The following is a 17,334-nucleotide window of genomic DNA, read 5'->3' on the forward strand; positions in this document are numbered from 1 at the left end:
AATTTATTACCAATCAACCAGAGTAGGGTAATGAGAAATAAAACCAAATCTCAAAACACCTTCCCTCCACCCCTCCCTTCTTCCCAGGCACAACTTCACTCCCACATTCTCTACCTCTACCCCGCAGCAGTGCAGGGGGATGGGGAATGGGGTTTACAGTCAGTTCATCACACATTGTGTCTGCCGCTTCATCCTCTTCAGGGGCAGGACTCATCACACACTTCCCCTGCTTCAGCGTGGGGTCCCTCCCACAGGAGACAGTCCTCCACAAACTTCTCCAGCATGGGCTGGAGTTCTTCATGAACTGCTCCAGTGTGGATCCTTTCCACGGCATGCAGTCCTTCAGGAGCACACTGCTCCAGCGTGGGTCCCCCACGGGGTCACAAGTCCTGCCAGAAAACCTGCTCCAAGTGTGGGCTCCTCTCTCTGCAGATCTGCAGGTCCTGCCAGGAGCCTGCTTCAGCGCAGGGTTCCCATGGGGTCACAGCCTCCTTTGGGCATCCCCCTACTCCAGCATGGGGTCCTCCCCAGGCTGCAGGTGGAGATCTGCTCCACCGTGGACCTCCCTGCGCTGCAGGGGGACAGCCTGCCTCACCATGGTCTTCCTCACAGGCTGCAGGGGAATCTCTGCTCCGGCACCTGGAGGACCTCCTCCCCATCCTTCTGCACTGACCTGGGGGTCTGCAGGGTTGTTTCTCCTACATGTTCTCACTCCTCTCTCCAGCTGCCATTTCTGTGTGCCCTGCAGCTTTTTTTCCTTCTTAAATATGTTATCACAGAGCAACTACCACTATCACTGATGGGCTCAGCCTTGGCCTGTGCAGGTCCGTCTTAGAGCCGGCTGGCATTGGCTCTGTCAGACATAGGGGAAGCTCCCAGCAGCTTCTCACTGAAGCCACCCCTGTAACCCCCCGCTACCAAAACCTTGCCACACAAACCCAATACAAGGACACTCTTCTGAGGGTGAGGTTTGTCCTAGTAGCTGTGTCCCCTCCAGTCCAATTCATGCACAACCACGCAAGCAGTTGTCACAGGGAGGGGGAAGCAGGGTTTGGGAGCAGGAGTGATGGCTGCTGGGGTGAAGAGGAATTGCTTCAGCTGCCATGGAAGCGCTTGCGGAACAGCCTCCAGAAACCTTACCAAAGCAGCTGGACAGGCAGGATATGATTCCCCGAGCAGCTTAACCAGCAAAGGAGGACATCCCATCTCCAACTCCCCCTGCTGTTTCCCTTCTCTTGCCTCAATACCCATCAGTGCCTTTGCAGGTGAGCAGTGATATGGGTCAGTGCACAGCATCCATGAACAATTTAACCTTAGAAAACAACAATTAGTTCCTGGTAGTTGGGCAAGCAGGAATGGCTTCCCATGCAGCCACAAGTGCAGTGACACAACTGAGGGTGTGGGACCTGCAGCTGCAGGAGAGGAAAGGCAGGACCATGCAGCAAGGCCTTAGATCAGTTTACAACAATTGTGTAAACAATCATTAGGGAGCATAACCACAGGGCTTTAAGCCAGGAATATATTATGCCAAAAATTATGAAAGTATTTGAACACCTTCCTGCTCGGTATTCTGCAAACTATACTTTGCTTGGTCTCTCCCCAGGAGAAATGCCTGTGTACCACAGCATCTTCTTCCATGGACCCTTTCCTGTGCATGCACATTTGTGCTTTTTTTTTTTTTTTTTTTTAAACTCTTCAACTTGAATTAGACAAGACAAGATCAAAGAAATTCACAGCCCTGGTCAGCTCCCTGCCATGATGTCAACTGCCTTTTTTTAAAAGTAGGTATTACAGCATGAGGTTTCACATTTAAGTTGATAGATAATATAGTCAGCACTGACTGATGTCTTTTCTTGGTAGGAAGGTGCATTCCTGTGGACTAATGTACATGTGATTGCATAGTGTGGCCACTGGATGTTGTCATTGCTCCTTAATTTATAAGAATGCCACAATCTCTGAATTACTGTCCCCTGGAGAAACAAGATACTCCTAAAATACAAGGCAGCTCCAACATCAGCTGCAGCTGTTGACAGCACATAAAACCACCACGAGTACTAGAACATCTGAATAATGACAACAGGGAACAAAGCAAATATCACATCCTACAGAAAATTTAAAGCATCCATGATGCTTTAAATAACCAAGGAAGCCTGGACTCCAGTTATTGCTCCAATGATTTACAAAAACATCAATAAAAGCACAATGGGAGGCGCTAAATGCGATGCTTGTCATTTATCCATTTGACAGCCATCTGGGAAGTTTCATTTCACTGTGAGATCTATATTTGTATTTAACATCAGGCAAAACATTTCCAAGATAAGAAAGCACTGACCATCTTAAGGAGCTTCCTAGGCAGAACAGTCAAGATGCTCCTTTGACAATGAATGGGATTATGGAGAGAAGCTTCCATTAGCTGACACATTTGATGTACTTAAATGAAAAAAAGATTAAGAACCACACCAAATGAAGGAAAACTAAAGGCTATGCTTTTTTTATTGCTTCCCAGATGTCCCTAAACACTGAAGTGCAATTTTGTGCCAGGTTCCATCTTTTCTGACTGCAGGCTACTGCTAGAAGATGTGATCCCATTCTCACCTTTCCCTTACATCTGATCTAGCGCTCACAGACAGAAGCTGAGTTTGAGATTACTGTTGAGGAGGACAAACTAGAAAAGAAAACAAAATCAATTATTCTCAGTGGCTTAGCAAATGGAATCCATCACAAAACTGCACAAGCCCTAGATTCTGTGCAAGAGAACTGATGAAACAGCCTCTAGTGGAAGCAGCCCCTAGTTAAACTAAATTAAGCACAACACAGAACCATACTCTGAGTCAATTTGCCTGTTTTCAGGTGATGACTGTCCCCTACAGAACCACTATGTTTGCTACTTATTTAGCTACTGTTTATCCAAACTGCACTTTCTGACAGGCCAATGCTGTTATTAGATTCACCCCACAACAAACCAACACATAACTTTTAAGTTCTTTTGCATTATTCTCACTCTGACATATTACTTTAGTGTGCAGCAGGACAAACCTTTCTTCAGCAGTGATACTGGCTTAAGTGGAGTTTTACCCTCCTCCAGCCCCATGGCTACATCCTTGGTCATTCCAGTATTTGAACTTGTGCAGTTTATCAGACAGCCACACAGCCACCTGTGTGAGAAAACTGATCGGGGGGAGGGAGAAAAAAGACAAAGCAAAACCACAAAAACTTTCCCTCCCCAGCTTATTTTGAACACAGATCAGTTTCCAACATTGCTTATGCCTTCACTTCAGCCAACTTTTCCCTCCCCCACCCCCAATAACTCAAACCACTGCTTAGGACTTACTGAAACCTAAAAGGTTTTCAAAGGTAAAGCACAACAACAAACTAAAAGTAGTTTTTGTTTTGCTGCTCTGATTATATCCACCTGAGAGCAATGGTCTTGCTATAAAGAATATAAGCACAAACAGCAATATTACTTGTATTAGGGTAATATTGTAGGCAAGAAAAACCAAAACTAACCAGTAAAACTTCATTTCTCTATTCCAAAAAGCCTCATGCCAGCATCATGTCACAACAGCTTGAGTAGACCAGAAGATTTTAAGATTTCAATTGTCATCTTGAAGATAACTTGTATCTCAAAACACTAATCGAATCCCTTTCACATTAGTCAATGAAATAGCCATGAAATGTAGCAGAAAACATTGTTTAATAGGCAAGAAAAATGATGCAAGTGGCTTACGGTGAGAACCCCAGCACTGCTAGGTACAACTCTACAGTTCCCTAATGGAGGAAAGGACAGTGGAATGCAGAGTTGTTCTCAAGTTTGGGGAAAAGACACTTATAAGTCCTTTTGGGAATTTCATTAGTTGAAGGCAGATGGGAACACAGCAAGGAACAGGACCGTAGCGCTGATCATTCCATTTCATGTTAAATGGAGTCTTTCAGGATATCTGGCTTGCTTCAGGGCAAGAAAGTAGCCATGAAGTGCCGTGGAGGGAGAATGCAGGCTGTGAACCCCTTCCAGCTAAGCACTGGTAAATCTGTCTGGCTGAAAGATTCTTGCTCTGCAGCACAATACTTTGTACCTTTTTAAGACCATGAAATTTCATGACTAGCATCCAGCCCATTAAGTGGTTTTAGTCTGTGAAGATGTTGGAAGCAGGTCTGGCCTTCGCTCTCTGAAGGAGTTGGGTAGAACAAATAAGTGTTTTTATAGCAGCGAATGATCAGTTTTCCAAGTAGCCACCAAGCATCTGAGACAGATTTATTTAGTATTCAAAAGTGTTGATCAAGCTCAAAGACTGACACATAATAATACATACATATTTTTAAACAGAAGCTAGCACAGAAAAATGACAGTGTGCTCAGGCCAGAACTAGTAGAAAATCAGCTTCTCCAGTTAATTTGATGTATCCTTATCCTGGAGAGTGACTGGAATAGCAGGAAAAAGGCACTTTTACTTGCTAGGTTTGAGGCAGGACAGGTCAATCTATGCAACTAGAGAAATACTTCCAGGCATCTCTAGATGTTTGCATATATTGAGGATTTAAAAAAAAAAAAAAAAAAAAAAAAAAAAAGGTGGAGCTATGTTCAGAAAGTCCAGATAAGTATATACTTCTCTCCATCTCCTGGGACAGTCTCTCCCTTCTTATGTGTTGCATGCCTGCCCTCATACAAATGACAGAATTTTAGCCATCAACAGGAAGACCATGTACAGCTGTTAAGAGCAGTCCTGGAGCCACTCAAAGGAATAGCTCACACTGGAAACAGCAAACTGGCTCCAAACAAGGATATGCAGCTAGGATTTCTTGTGGACAGAAGTAAAATCTCTGGTAGGAAAAAAAAAAAAAAAATCCTAGTTACTATTACTGCCAGATACCAAAAAAGTGCTCAACAGCTCTGAGAACTTAAGCTTGGTCAGCTATGACAGGGATAGATGTGCCTGTCTAGAAGCAACACCACCACTACAGAATGCACATGGCAAGCAGCGCAGGAGAGTAAGCAGTCACCTACATGCCTGCCAGTAAATCCTTCTAGCAGTTGAAGATACATATAACCAGTACCAATTGCACAATATATTTTCAAATAATTCATATTGGAGCCAGAATCACCTTGTAGGGCTACAGAGGTTAAAATGTCAAAAGGAAAACAGATGTATAGCACCTAATACAATGTCAATGTAAGAAAACTATAACAAGAAAGGTGAAGCAGCATAAAAGAAATGCCTGTCTGTCAGACAGTAACAGAGAGCCTGATGCAGGAATATTTCTGATATGTCTTAGTATTGCAGAAATGACTAATAACATAGAAGTGTTTTAAACAGTAAAGCAGGAGTTACTCTTCCAATAAAAAAAAAAACTTGCTTCTGTTGAAGATACCAAATACTGTTAAAGTACTACACTTCCAACTCAGCCCTGAAAAGATGTACAGTGTCACCAGAACAGCCAGAGATATCCACTTCCTGGGGCGATATACTAGACTTTCCCTTTATTGCAACCTAACTACACTTCTCTATAGCCTACTGCAAATGCAAGCATACACAATAAACAAGAGAATCAGGTGAAACAAGTGAAGTACTACCTCATACATGACCCCAGCCCTCTGAACCATACATATGTATTTTAAAAACCCTCAATATATTTTGCCAATAATTTCAATAAAAAAATTAAGCACAAGTTGTTAGTTCAAACAAGTTTATCCACATCATGGATAAATAATTTTTCTCCATTAAAAAAAAGCTTTTCCTTTGTCTGGCTCTTTCCTCCCACCAGTATTTTCTCTTGCTTTTTGAGCTTGTTATGTCTCAGTGATAAGATCCATGAATGTAAACCAGTCTCAACACAGTCTTCAGAGCTTGATTTCAGTTGTTTGGCTTGAAAAATCCAGGATATCCTCTGCAAATATATCCAGAAGAGTGCATGAACTTATCTCAATCATATTTTGAATTAGCAGAAGACACAAACATTGAAAACTTTATTATCTTGACAAGAAAAAAAGAAGGGTCAGCTAAAGTAAGAGCTTTGCTCTATTTGATTACTCAAATGGATTCCAACTCCAAGTATGTTAAAATACCTACTTTTATCAGTCTCATTCTGGGTTGTTGTGATTATTTGACTCCATACATGTTCCTTGTACCTCTTACCCAAATAATCTGTACTGACCCCAAGTTTAACAGATAACCAACAAGCATAATATACATTACATTGAATCAGGAATATCTACACTTGATCGAGTTGTCACAAAAACTTCTCTCTATTCAAATTGATTGAGTTATTTTTAAAGCTATTATTCCATTATTCAAAGACTACTCATGCTTATTGTAGACTAATTTAATCTCACATATTGTTCATAAGGTGGCTTTGCATTTCAAAGAACTTTGTCTTTGCCAAAACGACCATGAAACCAGTAGTGTCACTTACAGTTTTCTCCAATTCCTTAGTTTTATTCCCTAAATTTACTCTGAAGAAAGCATTCATCAGTGCTTTCATTGCCACAAAGCAGAATATACCTACAGATAAACCAGTAAAACTCTACCTTCATTTATTTTTTTTCCCCTAAAGTTGGGAGGATTCAAACACACAATTATAATATTCATTCTTTACAAAAAGGCAGTCAGCTACCATGCCAAAGAATAGTTACTTAGTCACAGCAACAAGAGCTATTTTGGTAGCTGAAGAGCACGCAGCTGCATGAATTTCTAAATGCATTAAAGCACCTTCGTAGCACCTTAAAATTAAATTACTTAACCAAATTTGTAAAATTTAATCATACCTGTTCTCTTTATTGCAGTAATCAGTGAAATCACTTCCACATCTTATAGTATTTCCTGCCTTGGTCTCCTTTTCCTTGGCTTTAGAAGAGTCTACTTTATGATTATACTTGGACAGAATCTAGAGGAAACATTAAAAGGGAATAAAAAGAATTATCTAACAACTCAAAACAGGCTACAGTTTATACATATTTAATAAGTAGCAGAGAACTCTTTGAAGAACAAAATTGGATAGAACTAAGCCTTTTGATTTTATTATTTTGATATTAAAAATATTTAGGAAAAAAAAGTTAGCTAACCTGTAGAACATCATCTGGTATCCTTGTTATTTCTGGAGGTGGAGGAGTATTGAATAACTGGTCATAGTGTTTTATTTTAGGAGGAGAAGGGTCTCCAAAATGTTTAAGATAATCATCAGAGCTCACAGCAAAAGGAATGCTATTTTCTACGTATTTTTTATCTGTTGCATCCTTCTTTGTCACCGACTCAGTTTTGCCCCCCTGCTTCACCTGCTGCAAAAGAGGTATTAAATGCCTTCAGTTAATCTACTTATCTTAGGTAAAGTATTTAATAAACGTTCTTACAAAATTACCATTAAAAAGATCTTCTACAACAACATAAGAAAAAGTAGTATAGGAAAAGAACACTGTATTGGGTCCGTGGGGCAAGGTCTTATTTGGGGGGGGGGCACAGGGGTGGCTTCTGTGAGAAGCTGACAGAAGCTTCTCCTATGTCTGACAGAGCCAATGCCAGCCGGCTCCAAGACAGACCCGCCGCTAGCCAAGGCCGAGCCCATCAGCAACAGTGGTAGCGCCTCTGGGAGAACAGATTTAAGGGGGGAAGGAACACAAACAGAATCTGCAGCCAGACACAGGAGTGAGAAGATGAGAGAAACAACCCTGCAGACACCCAGGTCAGTGAAGAAGGAGGGGGAGGAGGTGCTCCAGGCACCGGAGCAGAGATTCCCCTGCAGCCCGTGGGGAAGACCATGGTGAGGCAGGCTGCCCCCCTGCAGCCCAGGGAGGTCCACAGTGGAGCAGATCTCCACCCGCAGCCCAGGGAGGACCCCACGCCAGAGCAGGTGGGTGCCCGAAGGAGGCTGTGACCCCGTGGGAAGCCCGTGCTGGAGTAGGCTCCTGGCAGGACCTGTGGCCCTGTGGAGAGAGGAGCCCACACTGGAGCAGGTTTTCTGGCAGGACTTGTGACCCCGTGGGGGACCCATGCTGGAGCAGTGTGCTCCTGAAGGACTGCAGCCCATGGGAAGGGCCCACACTGGAGCAGGGGAAGAGAACAAGGAGTCCTTGCCCTGAAGAGGAAGGAGCAGCAGAGACAACGTGTGATGAACACAACCCCCATTCCCTGTCCCCCTGTGCTGCTGACGGGGGTAGGTAGAGAATCCAGGAGTGAAGTTGTGCCTGGGAAGAAGGAAGGGGTGGAGGGAAGGTGTTTTGAGATTTGGTTTTATTTCTCATTACCCTACTCTGGTTGATTGGTAATAAATTGAGTTAATTTTCCCTAAGTTAAGTCTGTTTTGCCCGTGATGGTAATTGGTGAGTGATCTCTCCCTGTCCTTATCTCAACCCACAAGCCTTTTGTTACATTTTCTCTCCCCTGTCCAGCTGAGGAGGGGAGTGATAGAGCGGCTTTGGTGGGCACCCAGCATCCAACCAGGGTCAACCCACCACAAATCCCAAACTGACATCTGAAAAACTGCTTATGGTAAAAAGTGTGTGAAAAGGTACATAATTGCTATTTACTACCTTAGCTTCTGTTTTTAGCCATCTTGTTTCAAAATCTGGAAACTGTGGTGTTTCTGTATGACTGGGAAGAGGCAGTTCATTTGTCTCTGGTGACCTTGATAATACTGTATTATTTGTTCTGGAAGGGATTTTCACATCAGGAGTACAGAACACAAATACCATAGGAGAAGCCATCCAGCCAGCTGCTGAAATGGGGCGGGGGGGGAATGACAAAAATAAAAATATATACATACACACACACACACATATAAATATTATTAATTCCAGTGCCCTAGTTCAGTTTTCTATTAGCTTTTCATAGATTTGCATATTCTAAAATGCATCTATCATTTTAGCTGATATTTTTAGTATGAAGAACCATCCAAATACAGAATTCCATAAAAGCTACAAATGTAAAAAAAAAAAGTAAATCTAGTCCCACTACTGAATATAACTGAAAAAGCCCAACTTAAATCAACATTGCTTTAGCTTCTCATATATTCAGTTGTCACTACGTTTGTCCCAAGATCTTCACATTTTCAAAAGAACATATTATATCTCCTCTCAAAGAAGTTTCAGCACTACTTTTGAAAGATTTAAGTTACTGTCTTGTTAGCCTCTTTCAAAGCAGTTTCTTTCCTATCTTTAAACAGATCTAATAGGTATTCTCAGTGTAAAACAGGTTTTTTCTTTCAAATAAGGATAAGTTGCAGTTACAAAATGATGGATCCCTCTGCATAATTCTAGATGGATATGAGAACAAGAATGAGCAAAGATTTACATTGAAGTGAGAAACTTTCCCACAGAAGCCACAAACATTTAATTTTCTAGACATTACTACTCATATGATGACTGGGCCTGAATTAACTATATTTAAGAAGAAACAGTTTAAAAGTTTACCATTTGTTTACAATGCATTTACACATGCATTATGTAAAAATGCATATATACATTTATTTCACGTATTTTTAACTTACCATTCTCAGCTGTCACTTTTGGTTTTGGCCCAGGAGTAAACATGATTTCCCTGGATGTCATTTCTGGTACATTCACTTCATGATCATCTTTTTTAACCAAACTGAAAACCAAATCTGTCCATTAGCTCTCAAGTAACATGAAGAAGTCACAATTAAAGGAATACTGTCAACCTGATCACTTTTCTAGTATTGTTTATCAACATGCAAGTCAAAAATACATTTCCTCAAAAATGATTCTTTCATAGATTTCTTTATCTAGGATTCTACTGCAGCAGTTCGTAGCATGCAAATGTTCAGTTCATCCACAAATTATCAAATATAGTGAGATTTCAATCCAAGGCATAAACCCCCCCCCAAAACAAATCCCTATCCCAAAAAACCAAACCAAAACAAAGGTGTCCAGGGTAGGATCAATTTTCTTTGTCCCAGATGATCAATTCTGTGTTGGGGTACAGTCTATTTTATTTTGAATTGCCTGTTGCCTACAAAATTCTAAACAACAAGAGGAAATATTTTTGGCTCTTAACCTACTAACGTTATTGTGAACACTAAAAGATTTTTAATTCTATTTTTAAGTTTGAATAAGATTACTTATGTTTATCACTAGCTGACTTCAGAATGAAAAGCCATTTAATATAAATTCCACAAAACTGGAAACTGAATTTTTTAAAATTCTTTTTTCACATCCAAGCTATTCTAGTGGAAGAAGGGTATAGGGAGTTAAGAGACAATACCAGACAAAAAGTGGAAGCTTAACCTAAACTCTACATAAAAGTGTGTCCATAAGAAAATAATTTTAAATGTTTAAAAAGTTATCTTAACTATGTGAACCACATTTAGAGCTTCTCTACAAAAAGCCTAAGCTTAAAAAAAAAATCCATTTGAGGCAATATATGTTACTTAGATGAACACATCTCAAATTTTGAGTTAAAAAAAAAAAAAGTAATTTTTCAAGTCAGTTTTGCCTCGGAAGTATTACAGATACCTGAAACCATATGGGTTTTAGTTTTTACAATGGAGAAGAACAAATATAACAATTTATTCTTTTCTTTCCTAATTACTTTTTGTTTCAGTTTTGTAGAAGGTGCATCAAAGTATATTGTTCTTTTCACCCACTTCAAAACTGAAAACCTGAAAAACAAAGTTGGAGGAGTTGAAGTCCACTAAATATTTCTAAGAACTTTGAGATGAATTTTTAAAGTGTTTTTCACACAATACACAGCTGCTAGACAGATTTCAGCTAGGTACAAGACCTGGCTGGCAGAAGTAAGGTATATAAAAGGGCAGGGCTGTTTCCAATAAAGTCAGCATTATTACCTGTCTCTGTACCTGGAAACTACAGGTATAAGTCTACCCCACTTGTACTAGTTTTTTTTCCTTATCTGATCCTTGGGGAAAAGATTTTTTCACTGGATAATGGGCAGAATATCTTTCCTTTATTAATTCTTTTTGTTGCTTTTTTATTTGCTGGCTTAGTGTTCTGCCCATTTAACATGCTGAGACTTCTCACTAAGAGGCAAGAGGAGTGCTTTTTGCAGCTAACAAATGTTTAGTTGTTTCAACCTTTCTGATCAAACTGCAAGCTAACTCTAACTTAATGTTGCAAAATAAACAAAACAAATAAGGTAAAAAACAGTTAAACAACATTTTAACTCTAATGACTTGATGTCATGACCTCTCACATAAGCCACTAATTCTGAATCTATACGCAGCTTTAACTTTAGTCACAATTAGTGTGTGTCCATCTGTTTTGGTCATTAATAATGATGATGTTTTAAATGGCAATCATGCTGTAACTAATTCTCTACAGAATTTTAATATTATCATTAGGGTATGGAAGACTGCTACTGTGATTTTTTTTTATTATATATAAATATCACTAGTGGACTGTCTAATTGTTTCACTAGAAGCCACAGAAATAGAATCTACATTTGTGGATGCATCCATTTATAAATTACAGCCATAATTAAAGCTGAAGATCACATTTAGAACAGTTCTCATTAAATAGGAAAAGTTGTACAAAATCCACAAAAAGTTATAGATATCAAAAGAACTTAAATTGTGCGATAAGACAAAACTATTTTCAAAATACTATTTGAGAGGGAACAATTTTTTAATTAATATCTTTCGGGATTCAGTAAGTTTTCCTATTATTACAATTCAAATACTATAGGGCTTTATAAACATTCTAGTATTTATATAACCTTTTAAAAGGAGAGATCCCAAAGCTATTTTAAAAGAAAATGTATCTTTTCACTTTTTCCCCAGTAATCTTAAAATCAAAAAAACACTCAAAATTTAACCATTGCAGTAAACTGGATCTTTGGGGGGCAAAGTCACTTAAGTTGGCATGGTTCTGAAGAACTTCACACCTGTTCCTATATTGCAAATATCAGGGATTAAAAAACAAACAAAAAAGTTGAATGATTATTTCCACAACTTATTTTGAATATGATTCTTGTTTTTTGAATAATTTCTCTAAATACCAAATATTTAGCTGCAGAACAGCGAGTTTCTTTTAAATACTGTCAGCTTTTAAAATTGAATGTGTTGCTAACTATAAAAACATGATCTAACCACCTTTACATTACCTTAGAAGTATAGAAAAATACATCTACTGCTAAGCCATTCTTCACCTCACTGCTGCAAATTCTTTTGTTTAATTTTAATTAGAACAGTGAAAATCTGGAGATGTCTTTGAAACAGAAGACTGGAGCAAAAAGAGCTAACTGTTTGTAAGGTGGGGCTGGATAACATAAGAGAGAATACACTGTTTCTATGATGACGGCATTCTACTGAATGCTTTAGAAGGTTATTCCAGGTCTATATTCCTAAAGCTTCTGAAACCTTTAAATTGGCTATGTAATATCTACTGCAGACAACACATCCTCAAATCCAAATCCAAGGTTAAAGAAAGCAAAAGATCACAGATATACTATGCATGCATTCTCCCTTTGTAAATAGATTTTGTATGGAAGATTCTTATCGTGGTGCAGTCAAGGGAAGGAGTATATCAGAGATGTGTTTCATGGCAGCGTTTGGCACTGCAAAGGGTACATGAAAAGACACAGAACTAACTAGCTGTTAGATAATAACATACCACGTGCTTGAAGAAAAAGGGCAATAGCAGCAAGAAATTAGTACAGCAAGAAGAAACTACAGAAAATTCAGCAGAGAAACAATCTGAAGTAATGTACTCACTTCTTGCTTGTCTGAGCAGTTTTACGAATAAGTGACATCGTATAATCTTCATTCATACACATGGTATGTTCACTAATGCCAAAGTGTTCAAGTTTTGGTGTTACACACTCATAATCGTCCATCTTTAGCATACATTTTGGTGTTTTGGGCAAAATACAAGGTGCCTGTGTTTTTAGCGGAGTCCTGTTCTTTGAATTTTCTTGATATGCATTTGTTGTGCGTTGTCCTTTCACTGCGCTCCAAGGCCTGGAGAACGCATATTGTGAAAGACCAAAATCAGAAAGCTGGGGATTACGCAGTGGGTCTGTGGGCACCAGTGGCTTCTCAGTACAAGCAGGAAGAGGGACATCTGCTTTTCCTTCATCAGATTTAGTCTGGACAGACACTGTTGAATCGCTGTTAACAACTTCTTCCTCCTCTTCTGTTTGAGAAAAGTAATAATAAATAAAAAAATTATGTCAGAAGTTTCTGGTTTAAGAATTTATAAAATAAATTGGAACTTCCCCTCAGTTCAAATTTTTTTTATTTATTATTGTAAAAAAAAAAATAGATTCCTTCTTTCATTTTAAAGCACTGAACCTGAAGCTACAACAGATATCAGAAGGTCATATTATAAATATAGCTTAGCCCGATACAAGTCACACATTTACTGAATTCCACTCTTTTGGTAAATATTATTTCTAGGAAAAATGAAATTGAAAGATCTTTACACAAGTGTATTTTTAATAGAGTTCATCTCCCTGCATGGAGCAGGCAGGAAGTGCTAATCTTAAGTATACTTATTTGTTTTTAGTTCAGTGCAAGAGTGAAAATTGATTAAAAATGTACAACAAATGACAATGAAAAAAAATTTGTATAGAACTGAAAATGTTTTTGGGGAAAAAGCAAAGGCTGCACACAGTACCAGAAAAACAGTATTGAAGAAAGGTTATGAAGCAGCAAGTAAAAACTTATGAAAGAGGGTAGCTTTTTAGATAAAAAGAAGAGTCCACTGCAGAAATAAGCAAACGTGGAATTTGTACATTTCTGTAATTAGATAAACTGAAACACCCCAAAATATTTGTGAATTTCTGCATAATGCAAGAAAGCGGGGGGCAAGCTATTTAAAATATTATAGCAGAGGCATTACCTTTTTATGTGTATTGGTATTACCTATTCAGATACACTTAGCTTAAAAATACATCTTAAAAAATAAATTAACCTTGTAGCTCTGTTTGAAGTCTTCTTTAAAGGCAGAGAGAGGACAGGAAGGAAGAGACTATAAAATTAGAGACTTCTGCCATATCTTTGTAAAATAGGTGTAGTAGCTTAACTCAGAGGTGAATATGATCCATGACTACAATTTTGTTTTGTGTAATGACTGGATAACACTCAGGGGAAGGTTAAGGTGTACCTTGCCAAAGGCTTCTTTAAGATTTATTGGGCCCTTGATACTGAAAGGGGTAAGTGTAGTACTGACAGTTGTAGTGTTTTAAACTCATTTGGCATATCTGGATTTTTCACACAGGTGTGTGCGTGCGTGCACTTTTTGACTGGATTAAGGATCTCCCCACCTCCAATGATCAAGCTAGTACTGCTTGCCACATGTCACCTAATCCCTGTATGTGCTTCTCTTGTCCCATTTGTGCTGCGGAGCACGTTATTTTAAGATTTTCTCTATGGTGATTTAAGTTAATGGAATCATCACATATGAATACAAACTAATTCAGATGCATCTACAATAGTTTCCCACGCATGAGAAGCTGAAGCAGCATAATTCTCTGCGTTATGAAAACATGTTTGCTAACATGTTTTCTGAATATAACTATTACTGGAGGAAAAAAAACCCCCAAACCAAACACAAAACCCACACACTATCTTAAAAGCATGCCAGGAGATCTAACTCTTCATATTTTGGTTTATTCTTATGGCACCAATCACAACAGAATCTTTTACCATCTGGATATTATTATAAAGCAAATAAGATAGATGTACTTGATCTCTTAATTAATAGAAATATACATATAGCTAAAGAGAACATTTGTCTTCACATACTGTATTACCTGTAGAGTCTTTGACAAGTGGTTTGTAGCCGTATTTCTGGAACAGCTCTCTTATTTTTCCAAGATCTGCTGCATTTCTTTGCATCAATATTTCACTTGCCTTCATAAACTCATGAATTGCTTGTTTTTCAGAGCAACTCTTACCAAGACTGGCATTAACATCTTCCTTTGGGGGCAGAAGGAAACACAGAAATATTGGTTTTCAAATTATCACATAGTAGTTGTTTACACGTGAAGTATTTTGGGCATAAGTATTAAACTTCAACTCAGATGACGATAAGCAGCAAATTTAGGTCTTATCTATACCTAAAAACTAGGTTACAAAATATCAGGAATATATAAGGCACAAGTGTACAAAACCTTAAAAACGTTAAACTAAGATGACAGTTCACAGTATGATAACAACTTACTGGTAACCTCTCAGACAAAAATATATGCTTTTACTCCATAAAAAAAAACGAGATAGCAGCAATTAGTTTGGACTCCTACTCCCCATGTACAAAGAATTAGTGCAGAGCATATAGTAAATCTCAAGTCTATATTCTAGCTTACCTCTCAATTATTTCTACACTTGCTCATTTCTAATAGAAGTATGAAAAATGGGCTATAAAGAAATAAAGAACATTTCTTCATGTTTAACTGAATGGCTGAAGGTACTGAAAAACTTTTGTGAAGACTTTCTTTATTCTAAGTGCCAGTCATCAAACACAAACAAGCATATCTCTTCTCTAGGGAGCTGCTGCTCCTGAATCCTTTTCCCCTATATCTATGCCTTGGCACAGCTACAACTTCCCCGTTACCTTTGTCCCCTGATAATCCAAGTGACAACACTGACTGCAAACTAATAAATACTGCTAAATCTACTTCAAGCCACCCAAAAGTTTTTGGGCACTACCCCAACATCCACAGCCATTATGAGGACTTAGAGGTAAATGAATAAAATAAGGGTCAGAACAGCTGACTAACAAAGTTGTATTGTGGCTTAATGATGAAAACAGAACTGTAAGATTATGGACACCCCCCCCCGCAATTTTTCAAGAAGTACGTGAGTTAAGGTGTTACCTTCAGACTCCTGATTTCACAATGGAGGTCATGCAAGACTCTTATTGGAGATTCATCTTCATAGTCTTTGATATGCATGTCACATAAAGGGGTTTGGAAAGAAAGAAGGGGGGGTTAGTATTTCAGTGTGAAATTACATTCTACATCAGAACGTAATCACCTATATTAGACATGTTGGAGTCATATGTTAGAGAGTCAAAACAGAGAAAAACAAAGAGAAACTAGTTTACATAGGGTACCTTGCACAGCATGAGACTGCAATTTGCACAGTATGTTAAACTACACAGAGAAACTGCACAGGCTTCCATTTACTGTTGCAGCTACTACTGTAAAAATTGATGTATAGCAGACATTGGTACAATAGGTAGGTCCCCGGGCTATCAAGGATTATTTATGCTAAATTTTTATCCTTAAAGAACTTGAAATAATAAAAATTGAAAAAAAGCATTGTAGACACCACTGAAAAACATACACCAACAAAAGCTGAATTCTTCTGCCTTATTTGCACGTGGGTAGATGCTAGTATTATTCACTTACGCATGCAGCAGTCATTACTTATTTCACTGAAAATCAGGGTTAATGCAAATGGTGTAAAAGAGGACACCTGCTATGTGACAAGAGATAGCACAGCGATAAATCCAATTAGACGCAGGTAGCTGTGCAGAGAGAACAAGCCTTACAAATAAATGCATTTTCCTGTCTCAATCCATGAAAAGGAATAAAAGCAAGAATGTAATTCCCATTTCATCCCGTTCATCCCCACAATAAAAGCTCACCTACGCACCCACAAAGGAGCTCAGAGAGACAAAGATAAGAGGGGAAGCCCAAGGAATACCCTGCAGACCTATGCCCAGGCCTGCCACCGGCCCACCAAAGGCCCGTCTCCTGCCCAGAGGAGCACAGGGGCACAATAGCAGGCGGGAACCCAAATGAAGGACTCCCGAGGACCAACCGCCTTCCCGCCCCCCCCACTCCGAGGCTATCCCAGCAGAGCCATCAGCCCCAGCGTCCAGGCCCATCACCACGAGTCACCGGGAGCAACTCTCCAGATGACCTTCCGAACTCGGGGTCTTGCTGCCTGGGGGTGGGACGGACACGACAGCAGGAGCCCCGGAGCACGGCTGTAGCCCTGGGAGCGGGAGAGGCCCCGCTCCCGGCCCCCTTCGGTCGTCCCGGTCAGGAGACGAGGCGAGGCCGGCACTTACCCACGTCCTCTCCGCGTAGGGCCCTCTCGAGCTGCCTCGCCTCCTTCTCCAGCGTGAGGGCTAGGGCCCGCAGCTTACCGAAGAAGTCCCTCGACACGTCCATCGCCCGCAGGGAAGGGGAGGGGAGGGCAGTACCAGAGGGACAGCGCCAGCGCCACCCGGCGAGGGCCGACCCGACCCCCACTAGGCCCAGACCGCGCAGGCGGCCGTTAACGGCTGCTTGGGAACTGGGGCTGGCGGCGGCTCTGAGGAGAGGAGAGGAGGGCCGGGCCGGGCCGGGCCGCGCGCTGCCTGAGGGGGATGGTTACCCCCCGCCGCCAGCTTCGAACGGCGAGCCGCGCGCGCCCCATT

General features: G+C 40.1%; 1 protein-coding gene across 1 annotated transcript; it reads right to left on the reverse strand.

Annotated features, from left to right (window-relative positions):
• Positions 1 to 6,177: 6,177 nt before the first annotated feature.
• Positions 6,178 to 17,086, reverse strand: SKA3 (spindle and kinetochore associated complex subunit 3). The gene is made up of 8 exons (XM_010572641.1): positions 16,984 to 17,086; positions 15,779 to 15,843; positions 14,717 to 14,882; positions 12,675 to 13,095; positions 9,474 to 9,574; positions 8,518 to 8,702; positions 7,057 to 7,269; positions 6,178 to 6,878 (listed from the first exon to the last, which is right to left on the reverse strand). The coding sequence occupies exons 1-8, from the start codon at positions 17,084 to 17,086 to the stop codon at positions 6,750 to 6,752; spliced, it is 1,383 nt and encodes a 460-aa protein (XP_010570943.1). The 3' UTR covers positions 6,178 to 6,749.
• Between the last annotated feature and the right edge of the window lie 248 nt (positions 17,087 to 17,334).

This window comes from Haliaeetus leucocephalus, unplaced genomic scaffold (genome assembly GCF_000737465.1).
Source record: "Haliaeetus leucocephalus isolate CR32 unplaced genomic scaffold, Haliaeetus_leucocephalus-4.0 Scaffold351, whole genome shotgun sequence".
NCBI classification, from domain to species: Eukaryota; Metazoa; Chordata; class Aves; order Accipitriformes; family Accipitridae; genus Haliaeetus; species Haliaeetus leucocephalus.

What these genes read in the sequence shown, in the direction of transcription:
- SKA3 (XM_010572641.1), bottom strand. Translation starts at nt 17,086, where the DNA reads ATGGACGTGTCGAGGGACTTCTTCGGTAAGCTGCGGGCCCTAGCCCTC. An exon ending in ACTTGTCAAAGACTCTACAG is followed by an intron (nt 13,096 to 14,716) that starts GTAATACAGTAT and finishes TTTCTCAAACAG; the next exon opens with AAGAGGAGGAAGAAGTTGTT. An exon ending in GGCTAAAAACAGAAGCTAAG is followed by an intron (nt 7,270 to 8,517) that starts GTAGTAAATAGC and finishes CCTCTTTTGCAG; the next exon opens with CAGGTGAAGCAGGGGGGCAA.